Here is a 20,490-nt window from a genome sequence, read left to right on the forward strand (position 1 = left end):
TGAAGTTAAGCAACGTACTGCTGTGGACGGGGGCGACGGCAAGGTGCATTTTTGCCAATTGGTGTGTGCTATATTTAGAATATCTTCACCCCTTCACCTTGCCGACCGACAGCCCTTCCCGACGGGGAACTGAAGACTGTTAGATCCATCTAAGTTCTCCTCAAGAACATCAGATTTGTTCATTGACTGCTGTGCTCATGTCATGTTTCCATGCGTCTTCCAGGACACTTTGAGGGACTGCGCCCAGGAGACCAACACCTGCTACAACACTGTGGTCTCTCCCATCTACTTTGTCTCCTTCGTTTTGACTGCTCAGTTTGTCCTGGTCAACGTTGTCATTGCTGTCCTGATGAAGCACCTGGAAGAGAGCAACAAGGAAGCCAAGGAGGAGGCGGAGATGGAGGCGGAGCTGGAGCTTGAGCGCCAGCTTGCAGGGGGAGAAATGGCAACGAGGTCACCCCAGCACAACCCTCTGGCCCTGGGCATGGACAGGTCAAGTTCTGGGGGTTCCCCCTGGAGGTCCACTGGAGGAGGGGACAGGGAGCAGGAAAGAGACGGTCCTATGGACTCGCCCACTATCGATATAACCAGAGACTATGTAAACATCCGAGCAGACAGCCCTTCATGCCTGGAGCCCCCGCTGGAGGTGAGGAATCTTCTTGCTACTTGTACGTCATGTTTGTGTGTTAGACTGTTTTGTTATGATCTCCCATAGATTTTAGAGACAAGTGTGTGAAGTAGTGAGCATACGACGGGATACATGAGAAGTGCATACTTCTTTGTTCACCGCGGAGGCATGCAAGAGAAATCGTTTAAGAATTGAAAGTAACACGCGGTGAGTTATTGATATTCAAATGGTCATTTGTCTTCCTTTAATCTGACCGCTGTGTGCTTTGATAAGGTTCACATTATTGCACACAAGTAAAAGTGAGACATGCATTCAGACTCAGCATTCTGCATGATATGACAGATGCTGTGAGGTCACTTCCTGCTGGGGGGGGCCCATGACTCCCACGTCTCCGGGCATTAGTTGTGACTCCTGTTCAAACCGTTAACTCTCCGGTCCAGTCGGAGGGTCTCCGGGTGGTCTCTGAAATAATGGATTTCTCTTCACTGTCTCAAAGTAATAACTGTAGCCCAATTATGAAAACAAACTATGATGAATATGACCATATTAGGATGTATTCAATCCACATTCTGGCATCCTTTCAAAAATATAAGTGAATACATTTATGCATGTGCGGATTATGAGACAATGGGGAAGACTTTATAGTTGTTTAGTCTCTTTTTGAGTCTCTTCCTGGTCTATTAGAGTATAGGTGAACTCCTGGTGGGCTCCTGACACTTTGGGCCCCTGACACTTTGGGCCCCTGACACTTAGGGCCCCTGGGTCAGTGCCCAGTGGGCCCATTCAGTAGTCCATCAATGCATTTATGTGTGATGTATCCAAAATTGTAATTGTAAGTATAAAATGTACTGGATATGTAAATGTATCATTGTTTGTAACCCATACTGACACATATCAGCATGTTTGTCTTGTAGTCATGACTCTGTGTGTGTGTGTGTGTGTGTGTGTGTGTGTGTGTGTGTGTGTGTGTGTGTGTGTGTGTGTGTGGGTGTGTGTGTGTGTTTGTGTGTTGCTGGTCCCTGTAGAGGACATGCCAGTCATAGATAGGTCACAGTGCCATGGGAAAGCTGGACCACAGGGCCTTGTTGTTCACTTCAAAAGCTATTTCCAGACAGCGGGGAACATTCTGGGGATAGGAAATAGAGGTTTCGCTTATCGTTATGTTTTACCCTCTAAGATGTAATCTGTCTTCCTCCGCCGCTCCTCCAAAACATGTGGACTTGTGGGAGAGCAGCTCCTCTGCAGCGTTGTAGTGCCCTCCTGGGGAAATACATGGCAACACCTGAGAGCTGTGTGGATGTTATTTGATGATCTGTTCGTCCGATGTGGATGTTTCTTTTGTCTTGTTTCTGTTTGTTTGATCGACTGTCTTTTTCCTTCCCTTTCTTTCTCTGTCATCAACTCTTTCTTTCCACATTTATTCACGTGTCTCTGTCTTTCCTTCATCCCGGTCCTTGTCTTTTCTTTTCCTGCAACCTCTGCTGTCCCCTCCTGTCTTTTCTCTTTGCATCATCTAAGTTTGTCCAGCGGAGAGCGCAGTTTGACTCGGTCTCCCTGGTCATCCAGGGTTCAATGGAGGGAGAGTTGAGTTTGATGGACAACCTGTCTGGCTGTATCTGCCACTTCTACGCGCTGCCCCCCAAGCCCAGAAAGCACAGCACCGACAAAAAGGTCAATAATCACCAGAATGAAGACTCGCCTCCTTCATTTCATGCATCCAGCCGGTTTTATTTCTCTCCGACGTTTAGAGCTGCTCACGAAAATCATTACAAAATGAAATTTGCGATCCAGAAGTCGCAGCTGGAATATTTGATTATGAAGAAGAAATCCAAAGCGATTACAGATAAAAACCTACTTTATTGTATTATTGCAGGTATTTACATTACAAGTTATCAGTTTGTCTCTTGATTTATTCATCCTGACAATGTTTTACACATTATATTCATCATTTTAAATGTCTTCTTATATCAAGTGATAATGTCTTTAAAGGGTCGGGTCACCCAAAGAAATACAAATCCCATTTCCTCAGTTTTGAGATATTAATCTTTAACATTCATTCTCTCAAAACAATAAAGGTGAATACATTTAATATGTAGCTGTTTGTTGTGTTTACAGCATTTAATATTGATATGTTAGAAATAATGCCCTGGTCATTCAGGATAATCCACAGACCTCACTGTAACTACTTTCTACCAAGAAAATAGTCCCTCTGAAAACAACGTCTGGTGAATTAAGATTCTGATTAGCACAAAAGCTGTTTTGATTGTACGTTCAGGTGTACTGATGGCTGTTTATTTATTTGTATTACATTTTATTCTACATGTTTTATGCCTTTAAAAAGAACAGATCACGTTTTGATTGAATGATTCCAACTCTTAGACGTACGATGACGGGCGGCGAGTAGATTCGGTTAAGAACAAGTCGCCGACTCGAGTTAAGTTAGAACGTTTGTGTTTTTATTTTGGGTGAACACACCCTTTAAATGAAGAAGATTAGTTTCAGATGTGTGTAGAGGACACAATCTCTGGCTCACACAGTAGTTCAGCCGTTCCTCTTGTTCTACTGGCTTCCTTCCACTTGAATATGTTTCCATCTGTAACCAGCCCTGTTGCTCACCGCAGTGCGGTGCGTCGTCTCCCTCCTCAGCTCGCTCACGTCTTCGCTCACTTATATTCACTGGTTCTGCAGCCTCACGGTTTAGAGTGTGTGTCTTTGTGTGCACGTAATGTGTGTGTGTTTGTATATGTGGATCCCGACTCTGACGCACGAGTCTGCAGAGCAATGCATCAATCAATACGCTATAGATCGCTGTGTCGCTGAATAATGCATCTGGTGGCTTCTTTTCCTCATTTGGAGGCGAATGTCGAGCAATGAATTTAGCATCGCAAAGCGGCATCTTCTAAAAGCTTTTAATGGATCTGAGACGTCATTATGAGACGCCATCTCCTCTCTCCTTCTGAGACAGGAGCAGAAATGCTTTCCGTTGAGTTTGGGGCCTGGCCCCTCTCTGCTCCAATGGCCCATTAGACTGTCAGAAAGCATTTCCTGCGTCAGGCAGGTACAAGGCTGAGTGTACGGCAGCTCCTCTTACAGAAGCTGCAGACGCCCGAGGCTTCTTCACACCACACAGCTCTGCAGAGTTCAGTGTGGTGAACTGAAACTAGGACAGGCGCTTAGAGGCGTCTTGTTTAACATTAAGCCACTTTACAATCCATGATTCTCCTTCCTGTCTACGTGTGTGTACGACAGCGTATTAGGACAATTGTAAGTATAAAAACCCATAAATCTAAATGTTAAGGAAACATCTCTTCACTTTGCAAAGTTCGATCAACTTCATCTCAGCACAGACTTTAGCGGATAATCTAATCAAATTAAACTTTGCAATCGGATTTCGCAATAATCTGATTATAGTCCAGAATAAACGTATTATAAAGAACTACAATGTAATGTAGACGGATGCAAGGATACAGTTGCACCTTCTCACTAACATGTGCGTGTGCCTCTCCCTGTTTACGCTGGAATATGTCACAGAATATTCAACTTTCTCGTAAAGGTAGAACTTTTTAATCTCAAAGAATATCCAAGGTTTTGTTCTTTTCCTTGGAATATCACCAATATACGTAATAATAGTTGTTCTTACCTGCATGCCGTCCTATGTTTGCATCCTGTTACACTTCTGTGTGTGTGTGTGTGTGTGTGTGTGTGTGTGTGTGTGTGTGTGTGTGTGTGTGTGTGTGTGTGTGTGTATATACAACCTATAATAATACTGCTGCTGGTAACCCTATAATACAATAATAACAATATGGTGGTTCCAGCACAAACAGAAAAGCTTTTTCTTTCTTTCTTGTTGTTTTGCTGCGCGACACACCTGCACTTTTACATCTGTTGCTTTGCACATGTACTTCCCTGTTAGCCGCAGCTCTTATCTGTGTGTAGCGTCCACATCTGTGTGTGTTGCACGGAGTGTGTGCGTGTGTTTTCTCTGCTCACCAGCCGTTGTCTCTTCCTGCCTAGATCCCTCTAGCGGAGATGGAAGCTTTGTCTCTGGCCTCTGAGAAATCCGGGTCCCGAGCTCTGACCGACGACTCAGCCCCCGACGATTTTAACCCCCCCTTTCTAACCAGTCTGGAATGCAATGTACTGACAGTTCCTGTCTTTCTCTTTCTCCATCCCTCTTCCTCCTCTTCCTCCTCTGCAGTATCTTGTAGTGTTTCCTCTCCCAGGGCACTTCCAAAGCCACTTGTCCCCCCCACTACTCTCACACACTGGGGTATAACAGATATACATACAGATATACAAGGCCCATGGTGCCTTCACGTGCTCCTCGGATGGTCCCGTTTACTTTAAGTCGTAACGTGGAACAAACATGGACGCTACAAAGAAGATTTGTTGTATTTTACTGCACAAAGTCATCGATACAACTTTTATTTCCGTCCGCCATGTAGTATTACGTCAACTCATCAAGTCGACTTTTGAATTCTAATCTTTCCAATTATTCTGACAACACTTGAATGCAGCACGTATGCCCGATATCACGATGTTAACGAAAGAGAAGAAGAATTTGTGTATCCGCCCCAATTATACAGTAATGGCTTCTATCTTTGCCCAAAGTCAGAAATGTACAAATTCTAAATATAGTGACTCATTAAAGTAAATAATATATTCAGTAAAATAAGAAAACTAAAATAGAAAAGTAATAATGCACATAATCTTCAGAAGTAATATAGTAAATAGAACCAGCTGCATTAAGCGGACATGGTAGCAGAACGATGAACTTTCACATGCACCTGAATGCATCACGATGTGTTAAAACACATCGTGATGCATTCAGGTGCATGTGTGCGTCCTCAGGATTAATCTGCACATTTCTCTATGATCTCCAGACCCACTGGACACCGTCACTGAAAGCATATCTTCCCACTCAATTGAAAATTAATTGGATGTCAAGGTGTAATTAACCACCGGTTCATAAATGACCACATCACTCACCTGGCGTCACGTCTTCCCCAGAGAGGGTCACTGTAACCTTGGCGGCCTCATAAACACAGAGTCCTCGCCAACACACGACAGGAAATCTGTGTTAATGGGATTGTGCTGCGACAGACACACACAAGGAGTCCAGTGAGGAGGTAGAGGAGGTCAAGAGGCGGTGAAAGACCCTGGTGAATCTAACTATGTGCCCTCCGACTTTTCTCTTTCTCATTCCACCTTTCAGCCTCACGTGTGTCTCCAGTGCAGTAGAGTAGTGCGCCTCCTCGCCTGCCAGTGTGCAGTTTCCTCTCCTTTGTTTCCACTCGTATCTCTTATTTCTCTCTCTGTAACCTTGGTGTTCTGTCTTTCTCTGACGTGCTTTACATGTGAGTCCACGTCTTCCCTCTCAGCCTTCGTCTGCGTCTGTACTTGTCTCCTGTGCTCTGGTGTTGTCGTACCTTTCACTCCCCTCTGAGTTGTCATGTGTTTGCTACTGGGGTGTAAAGTGCGCTGGAGCTCCAGTAGCTCTGTGCTGAATGTGACCTGGTGCTGTAACGGGTCCGGCTGCAGGACGCTGACACACAATCACGGAGCAGGTTTAAAGTTACATGACTGCGGGGGCGGGGGGGAACAAATTTCAAGGAAGCATCGTCTTGTCTCTGTGATCTGTGGCAGCTTGTGCAAGTCAACTCCAACATGCACAGATCCTGTCTGTTGTCTGTTCATGCTGATGACCCCGATCCTTCCAGCTCCACATGGACCCTGACTCCCTCCTCTCTTTCCCCAGCCAGAGCAGCTGGATCCCAGGGAGCCACTGGAGGACAACCTGCTGAGTGTCAGGAAGCCTGCGGTGGGACGCACACACTCCCTGCCCAACGACAGCTACATGTTCCTCCCCGTGCAGCCGCTCGGCACCACGGATCCATCCCCCGCACAGCTTCTAGCACAGGGGCCCCAGGACATACTGGGCTCCCACAGGGCCCAATCAGGTAATGTATGATATAAGTCATAATGAATTGAAACCAGCACCATTAAACATTATTTACTGTATTTAAGACACCACAGTTAATTTGTCGTATTAACATTCTTCGTATCGGACAAACACGGGGGCCTTTGTAACAGAATGCATGTTGAAACAACCTAGAAGATGAATTATTATGTTGTTAACCCTAACCCTAACCCTAACCCTTTGTAACAGAATGCATGTCGAAACAACCTAGAAGATGAATTATTATGTTGTTAACCCTAACCCTAACCCTAACCCTTTGTAACAGAATGCATGTTGAAACAACCTAGAAGATGAATTATTATGTTGTTAACCCTAACCCTAACCCTTTGTAACAGAATGCATGTCGAAACAACCTAGAAGATGAATTATTATGTTGTTATTTCATCTCCTGCTGCTGTGCTTGTGTGTGCAGGCTCCAGAAACTCAGTGCGCTCACAGCCGGAGGAGCGCTCCCAGCAGCTGACCGTTCCCGCAGACCTCTTCAGACCCATCAGCCCCCACAGCCACTCCGACTCGGAGAGCATACCACGACTCCCCCCTCCCAGACGCACACACACACTGAGCCGCACGCTCCGCAGACAGGTGACGACGTTACACTGTAATCTGTCTGTTCGTACAGAAGCCCTGAGAGGCAAGTGAGAAAAAGAGTTTGGGCCAAAATAAATATTTCAACCTCACCTGGAGGAAAACATAAACCCTTTGTAGAACATGAGGTCGTGGTGCACCTTCGTTTCTCACTTGCATCTGTATATATGTGATTCAGCTGTTCCCCTGTTGAGGGAAGAACTGGTTCAGAGCTTCACTAAATGTCTCTGCATGTTCTAAACTCTGTCACTCTTCTTCCTCCTTCTTCCTCCCCTCTCTGTTATAAATTTGCCTCATCCTCCACCTTGTATCTGTTTCTCTCTGATCTCAGCTCAGTTGGGCCCAAAAGCCGCCCGACCCTGAGCTCCTGCTCAAACACAGATACTCCTGTTTCTGAAACAGCAGACTGTAGCTCCCACTGGGCCTTTCAGAAACACTGGAGTCCATGTTCATCTGCAGACACACACACACACACACACACACACACACACACACACACACACACACACACACACACACACACACACACACACAGCTTCCCTCCTCTTCCCCCCCCTTTGTCACTCATTTGATTTGTACTGCTCCCCATCAGCCACGCAGCATCTGTCCAGCAGGGGTCGCTGCCTGTCGGAAACCTTCCTTTGAGTTTATTTACTCTCCTCTTACACAAGCAGCAGGAGCGTCAGTGGATTAGAAGGTAGCTGACTCGAGATCGAATGTATTCAAGCCAGACAAAGATGTTATTTGGCTGAGAAATTTACCCACAATGCAGTGCACTTACTACATTACAAACTATATACAACTCAGGGGATTGCTACCGAACAGACAGCGAGTGCTGTCCTTTGTACACGCAAGTGATAGAGCACTTGTGAACTTTTCTATTTCCTGAGTTAGTGCTTTAAGTTTACACAGTGGTGAACCAGAGTACTGTAGTTTATGCACTTAACTGGACAGAGGGATGAATTCTTAGTAATGTTCCGGTTAGTATTGGTTGCTTGGTGTTGTATTGCCTGTTAGTGATATCTCTGCCCACTAGGGGGCACTGTGGTACCACTATTCAGGCTGATGCAGGAAACTCATGATCCCAAACATTTCCCAAAAGTGCTGCGTGTCCTAAAACTCCTGCATGCTTTGCTTCATCATCTACAGATCCAAGTCACTTTAATTGACCTTATTCAACACAGTCAGATAATTAACTCTCCACAGTTTGTTATCAGGACATTTTATGAGTTCTTTATAAACCATTGTGCTTACTAACCATTCCTCTCCTACAGTAGCTGCACATGTCCACCCTCTGACTGTTGGCCTCACACCCTGTTTGCTTCAGACTGCAGGGAAACTGTCCTGCTGACGCTTCACAGGGTTCTGTGTGACTGCTCACAGGTTGGAGGGTTAGGTGGTCTGGCTCAGAGTTCAGTCAGCCAATCAGAGTCCCTCTGTCCAACTAAAGAACAGATACGAGCTCATGACATGGAAACATCATCCGTCTGACAAACTGACCTGGAGCATGATTTGCAGGGAAGATGCCACAAGGCTGCATTTATGTAATTCCAACGAAGTGAAGATAACTATGTTGAGTACAGGTAGTTCATCAAAGACTCCTGCAGACATGTTTACACGTTAAAAAGAGTCATTTGCATACGGAAGCCCTGAGAGACAAATGAGGAAAAACATTCTGGTGACTTTGTTTGTGAAACAAACAAAGTCTATATGTAATATATATATATATATATATATAGTTCTATGTTCTAAATGAGTCAACAAACACTTGTTCTGTTCAGATTAAATTAATAAATCTTGTTTGTTTATCCAATTTACTCGTGACAAACATCGACACGGGAATGTTTCCATGTGATAATTCAAAGCACGCTGCCTCCAATTTGAAAACAGAGAGGACTCTGGGAATATTCTGGCCGGACTGTGAACTTTGACCCAAACTTCTGCTTCTCATCCTCCTCACCTCCCACTAACTAGTCTAACCCCCTCTCATCCCCCCTGATCCCCCGTACCCTCGCTTCCCTCCATCTCCCCCTCCCTGAGTTCACTGCACATTTACCTCCATCTCCTTACCTTCTCTCCCACATATCCCCCCCCCCCCCCCTTCCATGCCCCGTCTTCCAGGTTGCAGTGTCTACTGACTCTCAGGAGGCCCTGTGCTCAGACGGAGGGGAGTGCACTGAAGGACTTGTGAATGTGGCGTCTCTGGGCCTCCCTCCTTCCCCCTCCATCTCTCCCTCCCCCTGCTCCCATCATCATCAACAGCCTGCTCTCTGCCTGCTCCCCGCCACGGCAGGCGCCTCCCCTAAACCCTCGCGCCCCAGCAGCGTGCACACGCAGCTTCACGACCAGCACTGCCTCGCCTCCTACTCCCCCTCTTCCCTCTCGCCCTCCTCGTCTCCTCCGCTCTTACCGGCCAGGCGGCACCAACAGGAGAAGGCCTCGGTGGATTTGGAAGTGTCCCTCATTACCCGGGCGGGGTTGGTTGGCAGCGACGACATCATAGCGCAGGGGAGTGGCAACGGCGGTAACACGGGTTGCAGCGGCTACGCGGGCTGCCAGGAGAGTCTGAGGCAGCTGAAGAGGTTCCACAGTGTTGACACGCAGGGCCGCAGCGCCGCCCTGCCCCGCCCCCGCCCCCGCCCTTACTCCTGGCTCGACGACCCGCGGTGTCACTCTGTTGAGGTGTGCTCCTCGGGGGAGTCCAGCCCCCAGCGCGGCACCGCCTCCACCTCCTCCGGGTTTGTGTCGCGGGCCGACAGCCTGCAGATCCACAGCCAGATGTCCACTCATCCCTCGCCCCGACGCAAGAAGAAGATGAGTCCGCCCTGCATCTCTGTGGACCCCCCCGACGGGCTGGAGCCTCAGTCCAGCCTCTACCCGGGCCTGGCGCTGGGGGGAATAGGGATGCTTCCTCCTCAGCCCAGCCTGGACACCTGCCTGAGGAGGAGAGCGCCCTCCAGTGACTCCAAGGACTCCTTTGACCTGGGAGTAGGAGAGGGTTTGGGACAGGAGGGAGGCTCGCCAAACCCCAACACCAACCCCAAGCTACTGACTCTCCCCAGAGAAGACAAGCTCTGAGCACTGAACACTGATACTGCACCACACTCACACACACACACACACACACGCACACGGCTGGACGGACCCTTCACACACACAAACACACGATGCACACTGTGTATCTGTGACGGTGATAGTTCTAGTAATAATGCTGTAGAGAGTAATAATGGTGAAACTACAACATGCAGTGAAGACATCCTTGGTTTCAAGAGGAGTGCAGTGCTGTAGTGACCATCCCTTGTCTTTGTATTGTTACTGCCAAAACCACCAGAGAAGAAGAGAAGACTTGAAACAACAACACAAACATGACTGTTGCTCTTCTGCTACGCCTGCATGCCACTGACCCCGCGACCTCTGGAGTGACATCGGCACCGGGGATCATGGCGCTCTCTTTGCTCGCCATCTGAACTGCCTGGCGTTACATCGGGGGGGGGGGGGGGGGGCTCTGCCCGGTCAGTAGAGGTACAAAGCAATATGAACGTTTTAGAAAAACTATTTTCTTAAATTATTGGGCCATAGTGTTTGTACAGGATGTTGTTTTTAATTTCATTCGATTGTTATTTTCATGTCTTTTTTGTGATTTTCTTTGTTTTTGTCAAATTGGTTTGTCTTTGTCTTTTTTTTCACTGTAGGATATTTCTAGCTTTCTTGGTTTAACTGAGGAAAGTGAACGTTTTTCAAAGTGCTGAAAACCATGTATTTGTAGGAATAATATATAAATATATATATAAAAAAAACAAGTCATTAAACTGAGTTTGGATTTTTAAGCAGCGTTAGAAGCTTTGTGTGTGTGTGTGTGTGTGTGTGTGTGTGTGTGTGTGTCTCTGGACATCAGAACATTCCTCTGAGAGAAGAATGTCACTGCAGACACATCGCACATCTTGAGGAGACGGAGCTGATCGTTGCTCTGATATCAGTGACAGCGTTAACACACGAGCAGCTGTCCGGGTGAACGTGGGGAATGCAGGAGTCTATTTTATACATTTTACACAACACACGTGATCAGGAGCACAGCTGCGTCCGGTAAAATATATCTTCTGTATTATATTCTATATAAAGTGTTTTGTGTGTCCAGAGGGAGCTGTGTGAAGTCAGCCGGGTTACTTGAATATGTTTTTATGCATTGTGGGGACGTCGGCCCCACTCAGGTGACGGGAGGAGAAGAAACGACACACACACACACACACACACACACACACACACACACACACACACACAGATACACACACAGGTACACACACAGAGGAACACACACACACATGCACACACAGGTACACAGATACACAAACACACATATATACACACACACAGGTACAGACACAGACACACACAGACTCAATCACACACACACAGACACACACACAGACACACACACAGACACACACACACTCACACACACACACACACACACACGGTCTCCTTGGACTCAACCTACTGAAACATAAGCACCAGGTGACCACCACACTTATATCATGTGACTGATCACCTGACTGTCCAGCTGTGTGACCTCCTCCCCCTGTCTGACCTCCAACTGTCTGACCTCAACCTGTCTGACCTCCTCCCCCTGTCTGACCTCAACCTGTCTGACCTCCTCCCCCTGTCTGACCTCCAACTGTCTGACCTCAACCTGTCTGACCTCCTCCCCCTGTCTGACCTCAACCTGTCTGACCTCCTCCCCCTGTCTGACCTCCAACTGTCTGACCTCAACCTGTCTGACCTCCTCCCCCTGTCTGACCTCAACCTGTCTGACCTCCAGCTGTCTGACCTCCAGCTGTCTGACCTCCTCCCCCTGTCTGACCTCCAACTGTCTGACCTCAACCTGTCTGACCTCCTCCCCCTGTCTGACCTCCAACTGTCTGACCTCCAGCTGTGTGACCTCCAGCTGTCTGACCTCCAACTGTCTGACCTCCAGCTGTGTGACCTCCAACTGTCTGACCTCCAGCTGTCTGACCTCCAACTGTCTGACCTCCAGCTGTCTGACCTCCAACTGTCTGACCTCCAACTGTCTGACCTCCAGCCCTCCACCAGCAGCCGGCGCAGTAACCACACTGAAGCCTCTGCGATTGATTTGTTGTGGTTCACACACGTCATCAGATCACTCTACTGCTCACACTGCACAACCTGCTGCTCTGTGTGATTCTGACCAGCGTGCACCAGGTGACCCACAGCAGTTTGTTTCTACACATCCTGCAAACAGCTGTTTAAAAAGAAATTTGGTATTAAAAAGAAGTTCTGTCTTTATTTCACTCGCTGCCAAAACAAGTTCTACAGGGGAACCAACACGGAAGGAAAGTTCCTGCAGCTTTAACTTTCACTGAACATGTTTGTGTCGAAACAACTAAACCTCACAGCTGCTGCAGTGACACGTCTCTGACATTTAAATAAACACTAAGAACGAAGAGTCCACCCACCAGAACCTGATGTATTCCTCCAGGATCAGCCGGAGGGACATATACATGTTCCTGCAACACAGAGGACGATGTAGCATCAGCTGTTCTCTGTATGTGAAGAGGCACTAAAACATTATCATACCTTCATTTCTTTAATCATCAGTAGGAGTAATACATTTAATATGTATATGTCTTAATAAGTGTAAATATGTGTACTGACCTTTATGCAAAACAATGAATGTAATCATTAATTATACGTGTGAAGCTCCCAGCAGGAGTAAGAGAGAACTCCTGAGGCGCGTGTGAATGAGTTTAATGATGTGAAAACATAGAAAGCAGCTTTGAACATCGATAAATACACATTTATACATTTTAAAGAGCTCCTGCTGCTCATTTAATGAGACACAATAACGTGTTTGTCAGTAAGCATCAATCTGCATAACTAATTAAGAGACTTTTATAGTTTTTTTGATAATTTACAGACCAATCAGGATTCTTCTGTGGCACAGCGAGGAGAAGTTCTGCACCAGAGAAGATGTTCAATGCATCCTGTGTGCATTTGTGTGTGTGTGTGTGTGTGTGTGTTGCACTTCACACAACTATGAGTGTGTGTAATGTATGAATGTTATAGTAATATATTTGTATGCATGATGAGGAGTTTAGATTGTTACTTCAGCAGCTTGTTGTGACCATCTTTCTCAAGACGTCTTCGAAGGTTCCTGGTGACACATCATGGTGTAGTCTGAGCTGTATATCTAGAAACAGAAGGAGATCAGCGGGTCAGCAGACTGTCTGAGTGACTGTCTGTACAAACAGTCACGGCTGCCATCGACTTTTAGTTGAGAAATTTCATCTTGGACGGACTTTCTACCGTTCACACATTCAACTGCTTTGTCAGATGCATACGAACGAGCAGCAGCGAGCACTCGGCTGCAGACTGCTGCTGGAAACTGTGTGCAGAGTATCACCTGCAGATCTGCAGAGTATCACCTGCAGATCCGCAGAGCATCACCTGCAGATCCGCAGAGCATCACCTGCAGATCCGCAGAGCATCACCTGCAGATCTGCAGAGCATAGCAGCCAGCAGCAGCAGTGTGTTGGACTCGCTTACGTTTATAAATCCTAACTTTGTTTTTCTCGCAGCCTGATAACCAATCCCAGGTGTCTGTGAGAATATCACAGAACTAACAGTCCAGACTGGCATTTCCAGCGTCTCTGCTTTCCTTGAAGAAACCCAATAAATCGCCTGACAAATCCAACAAAACACCAGTTTTCAATCTGATTCCTTTTGTCACTGTTTCTCCTCCAGGCGCCGGCTTTCTGACTTTTTTTTTTAACTCCTATTACATTGCACACTGCTTTTCCTCTCACCTGTCTTGGTCCTTTTCTATTCTCCTTTCCACATTTCACGGCTGACAGCAGGGCGTCTGAAATGTGCTGTAATATTATCAACACATGTTTAACTTTTGAACGATTACAGCTCCGGATGTCTCGTTTCCATCCGCTCCATCGGCCTCACTAAACCAAATTGAGATGTCTGATGGCCTCCAAATAACAACCTCTCCTCGTCCACAGGGGTGGAAATAAGTGAGGGAAATTCAACCGTGCATAAAAATACAAAAGTCATTATTAAGACGTTTTTGTTTACCAGTCAGAGTTTGGCAGCCGCAGAGCAAGAAGATCTGAGAAGCTCTGAGTGTACGCCCGCTGCCTAACACAGGCCCGGCAGTGCCTGCAGCTCGGCTCATATGGCAGAAGGATTGGAAATGAAATGTCGAGGTGCAACGTGGAGCACGTGCAAAGACTTCTTTTGTGCGTTGTCTTCACTCTTTGTGGTTTCAAGGACAGAAGGGACTGAAGCTCTGCTGCGCTCATGCTCTTCTTGTAGGAATTGTCAAAGCACTCAAAGCAGTTGACGTGTTGGAGCCGAACATGTGAGATCAGTTGTTATGTTCATGCTGAAAGCGGTTGTCTCATGTTCTCAGTGTGTGCTTGTGTTAATAAATGTACCGTTGTGCAACCAAAACATGGCTGAGGACAGCGCTTGTGTTTTCTCTGGGAGCCTCAGTTGTGATCTCCAGGTAGTGAATGAGCAGTCGGTGGAAACACTTCAGTAACTGTGGAAAGAAACCGTCATACAGAACCAGCATGACATCATGTCTTGATAAGATTTAGTTGAGGAGTTGCAGTCAGTATATTTATATTACATCACTTTATTACTGGTGATGGAAGTAAGAACACTCCCTAATGCCCAGAACATTCTGTGAAATACCAAACATGATCAGTTAATGTGCAGATATCTGTGTGTGAAAGAACAACGCAGAACTGATGTCGGACAGCGTCTGCAGTTCAGCTCTGAAGCTCCGCTGCCTCAACTTTTATTACCGTGTTCCTTCAGAATCCAATCAACAGTCCTGATATTCTCCTCATGGATTCCTGAACAGCCGCTCCATTAAAGCTCCTCGGCCCACGAGAGGTTGTCCTTTCAATCTTTCCTTTGGGTTTATAAGTGATGTCTGCCTCTGTGGAGTCTGAGGCCGGAGACAGAGTGGATCTTATTTCATTCCACTTATGAAACTGTAAAGTGTGCGAGACACGAGAAGTGTGCGAGACACTAGAAGTGTGCGAGACACTAGAAGTGTGCGAGACACTAGAATTGTGCGAGACACTAGAAGTGTGCGAGACACTAGAAGTGTGCGTGACACTAGAAGTGTGCGAGACACTAGAAGTGTGCGTGACACTAGAAGTGTGCGAGACACTAGAATTGTGCGAGACACTAGTAGTGTGCGAGACACTAGTAGTGTGCGAGACACTAGAAGTGTGCGAGACACTAGAAGTGTGCGAGACACTAGAAGTGTGCGAGACACTAGAAGTGTGCGCTCTGTGGGGAGATATGTTATAAAATGTGGAGGCTGTGGAGCAGGTGGAGGCTGTGGAGCAGGTGGAGGAGGTTGTGCAGTAGGTGGTGGAGGCTGTGCAGTAGGTGGTGGAGGCTGTGCAGCAGGTGGTGGAGGCTGTGCAGCAGGTGCAGCAGGTGGAAGCTGTGCAGCAGGTGCAGCAGGTGGAGGAGGGTTTTTACACTTTACACAAATATGGAACTGTAATAAGTAATTGATGTTCTAAAAGTTATTTATGTATAAAGCTGAACTTCAAGTCTCTGCACCAAATAATGAAAGTTATGAAACTCCAAAGATATCAGTATCACAGAAATACAATCAAAAATAATCCTAATCCCAGCTCTTAATAATTGAGCGAGATCAAAGGCTGGATACTTTGCAGAGATCCAATATAATAACCAATATTTATCTTAAAGCTCACAATTCATTCATAGATCCAAGAAGTGAAGAAGTGATACCACACAGAGCCTCACATTCAACACAGATTACATACATTATTCATATCCACATGTAAGGGGTCCCGGCTTGTTATTTTAGCACAATTCTACTCGAATCCTCTGTTTGGTAAAGTTGCTTTTTACCAGACAGACTCAGCGGCAGTAACGTGGTTCGTGTATCTCACGTCGCTCTCCGGCTGCAGACTCCTTTAGTAATGACTGCAGTATTGTTTGACTCACTCATATTTATAAAGCCTCGCTAACGCTAACGGGAGAGTGCACTTCCTCAGTGAGATATAGGCTCAGTTGTAAACCTGAGGGGTCCGACTCCAGCGGAGGGTGATGAGTTTTGCAGCCTTATCCGTCACATGTCCATAGATTAAGCTCAGCCCGAGTCACTGATTCTCATTTCCCCTCACAACGTATCCTGAAGTCATCACTGCATGAGCTCGGCTTGTGATCAAACATTACACAGTAATGGAGGTTTCACTATAGTTTGCATTAGTTATAGTATATTCTTCCTTTAGGTTGTTGTTAAGTCGTCATGGCTGCAGAGTTTTGTCCGGAGTTATTTACTCCATCACAGCTCTATGATGTTGAACCTGAGCTGTTCATCGAGGCAAAGCAGGAAGTCAAGGAGAAAATGATTCAGGGTTTTCATCAACACCATTCATTATTCCACTTTAACGTGAGAGGCCTGCTAAACTGCATCATTCAGGCAGAGACACGGAGAGTTGGTTGTGCAAAGCTCTCTGATTATCAGCCGATCAGATTTCAGACAAACAGCTGGCAGTGCTTTCTGTTTGTGATGCAGTTTTCCCAGTAATGGAGACATTGTGCTGCTGAAGGACGCTGGTGTCTTGTGCAATCAGAGTGAGTCTGCATGAAGTGGCTCTGACAGTCCAAACAGATGAGACATCAGTGTGCACCTCATGTGTTATTGGACTGGGCAGGTGCACCCTCATTTGGTTTTAAAAGACTTTCTCTTGCGAATAAAATCCAATAATGTAAAGGCAGATGGAGTTGTGTATATCGGCCGAGTGTCCTCGCTTGAACCGGGGTTGTCCTCCAGAGGACAGGAGAGGGTTCGCTGCCAGGTGAAATCTGCACATGCTCAGTATCTCAGGTGAGACTGAGCTCAGAGCGACAGCAGTGGCAGACAAACACTCTGCAAATTAATAATCCTGCCCTACAATTCTAAAAAAGAGTCTCAGATGCCTCCAGCTGTCAAAGCCCGACCTGTGACCGCCTGACTGACAGCAGCTTCATCTGTCCGTGTCCATCTTTCTTTTCTTCCTCTCACAGCTCCCACACGTCTGTTATCTGCTCACTTTCTCTTTCAACAGGTGACGTCTGACAGGGTGTTCAAACTCGTATACGGTTATACGGCCCACGAGACCATTTGATCCGGCCCTCGAGGTAATTCATAAACACACTCAAAACAATCCACAAGAAAAAAAAAAGAAAAAAATCCAGACAGCAATAGACGGGCGATTGACTGTTTTTCCTGGCCAAGGTCAGAGTCCTTGAACACAACACGACTGGAACGTGTCATCACGTGGTCACGTCATGTCAAACTTCAATATTAAACGAGTGATTGACATCAGTGAACGCAGCATGTGTAAACGTGTAAACAAGAGAAAGCTGGATGCAGAATGTCGCACTTCCAGGAGAAATGGACGAACGATTATTTCTCTGTGGAAGTTAAAGGCCAGTGAGTCGAGTTTGTGCGGACGTACTTGCGATGGTGAAAAAGGCTCTCGAGCGTCATTACTGCACGAGACATGCCGAACTGCACGAGCTGAAAGGACGAGTGTTTGGATAAAGTTAACGCTCTTCGGTGGAGTTTGACCCAACAAGCAGCTCTCTGCAGAGCGTAACATACAAACATGGAGAGATGGAGAGGTAGACCCCCACACCAAGAACACACTGTTCCACCACTGCTGTGCAGTTATCACTGCCATGTGCAATACTCACTTTATTTATATCAACCTCTTGGTACTTATATTATGTTTTATTCTATTTAATTATTGTGTACTGCCTTTTTACTTCATATGTTCTTCTGCTGTGACGAGATAAATGTCCCCGTTGTGAGACTAATAAAGGATTTCTGATAAAACAGAAGATACAGGATACAAAAGTGAAATGAATGAGCTGCGTCTTAAAAAACATTGCAGAGGTTATGAGTTCAAGAATTAGTATGGCCCTCGAAGGATGTTGTAAAAATAAAATGGCCCTCGATAGGAAAAAGGTTCCCCCCCTGGTTTAAATGCACTCCTCCCCCTTTGCATTCTGGGCATTTCTCTGTTTATTTCTTCTAAATATTGTCTTTCTGCTGGAGAAGAATCTGAGTTAGTGTGCAGCTTTGTGCACATGAAACTGTAGCAGAATGAGTGTAAGTGTAAGTTCTTCCTGTGAATTCAGGGGACGTATTGTCAGATTCACACAAGCGTCTCCTCACTGAAGGTCCGTCGGTGTGTTTCCTGTTAAGCTTGTGTGTGTGAGTGTGAGTGTGAGTGTGTGTGAGTGTGTGTGTGTGTGTGTGTGTGAGTGTGAGTGTGAGTGTGTGAGTGTGTGTGTGTGATTGTGTGTGTGTGTGTGTGTGTGTGTGTGTGAGTGTGAGTGTGAGTGTGTGTGTGTGTGTGTGTGTGTGTGTGTGAGTGTGTGAGTGTGTGTGTGTGTGTGTGTGTGTGTGTGTGTGTGTGTGTGTGTTTTACCCTGTCAGAGAAGCTCAGCTGCAGAGCAGTGCTGTGCTGTGTTAGAAGAGTGTAAAAAAGATTTAAGGTCCTCCATATTTTACAAGGTTACATTCAGTACCAGACATCAAGATGACAAACAGCCTCACACACACACACACACACACACACACACACACACACACACACACACACACGTCTTCCCTCTGGTGCTTGCTTGCAGGAATAGCCTTGTCACTGTGCTGAAGTTGTGTTCCACTCAGCATGTTGGAGATTATGAGGGATCAATTGTGTCTCAGCTGCTCTGCTATTAACCTCTGACCATCTCATCCCCTCTTTCTCTCTTTCTGACTCACACACACACACACACACACACACACACACACACACACACACACACACACACACACACACACACACACACACACACACACACACACACACACACACACACGTTGGTCCACCTTCCATCTGTCAGCTTTCCTATATTTAGATTAAATAAAAACAATATTGACAAAAACTATTTTGAATTTCAGCAAAAGTGTTCTTCAGTGGAAGACAGTGAAGCAGCATCGCTGTCGACTTTACAACATGTCAGCACTACTGGCTAATAGTTAAGCTTTGCACAAACTATTATTTTAAACTGTGCTGGGGTTTTCTATCCTACTGAGAGCATCTCTCAACTCCGTTACTGATTCTGTATTCAGAGTGCGCGGATGCTTCTCAAAGACAGTTTACAGATTATGGATAAAACACCTGTGCTGGCGTTGAATCACTGACTGTTTGATCTCCATGTGACTCAGGGGCTGTGTGTGTGTGTGTGTGTGTGTGTGTGTGTGTGTGTGTATGTACAGTATGTATGTGCGTGCAGGTTACAGCATTGAATCCATTACCTGGTGCTGCTTCCCTTCTGTTATATTACTCTCTGCACTGTTGCTGCTGGTCTCCCAATTACAGCGACGCTGTCTCACCTTCAGATGTTTCCGGTGGGTTCATGGGTCAGGGTTTATTTTGCATTCACGTACCAGAGAGGTTTATTGTCGCGGGCAAGCCCCCCCCAACAAAGAAATGGGGGAAATAAAAAGAACATAAAGAGGGGAATGTTCATATATATACAGTATACTCCCCCACTTCAGTATTGGAGAAACATGGATATAGAAACTGTACTTCCTGTACTGTGAACGACCCTCAACATGCTGGGGGGCAGCAAACATAACTGTCCACTCTTTTGGAGAAAACAGCCATAAGAGACGGGGGAGTCTGGGAATCGACACGCTGAGTTTTCCTCCTGTTTTCTTTGGTCCCCAAGCAGAATTTGTCCTATTCTGGATCTGTGGATGAAAGATGTCGACAGTTCCCAGGGTGAGGCGAGCCATCGCTGCAGGGGAAGGGTTCCACCATCGACCTCAACGATGCATACTTCTAGATATCAATCTGACAGGGGCTCTGGCATTTCCTGAGGTTTTGGTTTAGAGGGCAAGAGTTTCGGGCTCAGGGTTCCCAATTATGTCAACAACTGGCTGGTCTCTGCGGCCTCAGAAGAGCAATGCCGCTGACATGTGGCTCTGCTCTCGGAGCACATTAAAACTCTGGCCCTGCAGCCTGAACAACAACAGCAAAGCTCCAGCCTCCCCGATGACAACATTCCTGGACAGGATGCTGCATTCCAGGAGGGCGACCATTGTCCTGACTCCCGAGAGGCAGCAGGCCTTCAGAGCTCCTCACCCTGCGTTACATGCCACGTGTACCTTCTGTAATACTGCAATCCGCTAGTCCAGGGGTCGGCAACCTTTACTATCAAAAGAGACATTTTGCCA

The 20,490-nt window shown here is 46.5% G+C and overlaps 1 protein-coding gene across 1 annotated transcript in view; it reads left to right on the forward strand.

The window, feature by feature from the left end:
• The window catches only part of cacna1g (calcium channel, voltage-dependent, T type, alpha 1G subunit), a 109,198-nt gene extending 98,178 nt beyond the window's left edge, over positions 1–11,020 (forward strand). The window contains exons 33-38 of the mRNA XM_029456769.1: positions 224–646; positions 2,147–2,299; positions 4,643–4,765; positions 6,387–6,588; positions 7,021–7,190; positions 9,315–11,020. Of these exons, the coding sequence (XP_029312629.1) occupies positions 224–646; positions 2,147–2,299; positions 4,643–4,765; positions 6,387–6,588; positions 7,021–7,190; positions 9,315–10,271 (2,028 nt within the window). The 3' untranslated portion in view covers positions 10,272–11,020. The remainder of the gene's footprint in view (positions 1–223; positions 647–2,146; positions 2,300–4,642; positions 4,766–6,386; positions 6,589–7,020; positions 7,191–9,314) is intronic.
• Positions 11,021–20,490: the final 9,470 nt, after the last annotated feature.

Source organism: Cottoperca gobio, chromosome 19 (assembly GCF_900634415.1).
Source record: "Cottoperca gobio chromosome 19, fCotGob3.1, whole genome shotgun sequence".
Lineage (NCBI taxonomy): Eukaryota > Metazoa > Chordata > Actinopteri > Perciformes > Bovichtidae > Cottoperca > Cottoperca gobio.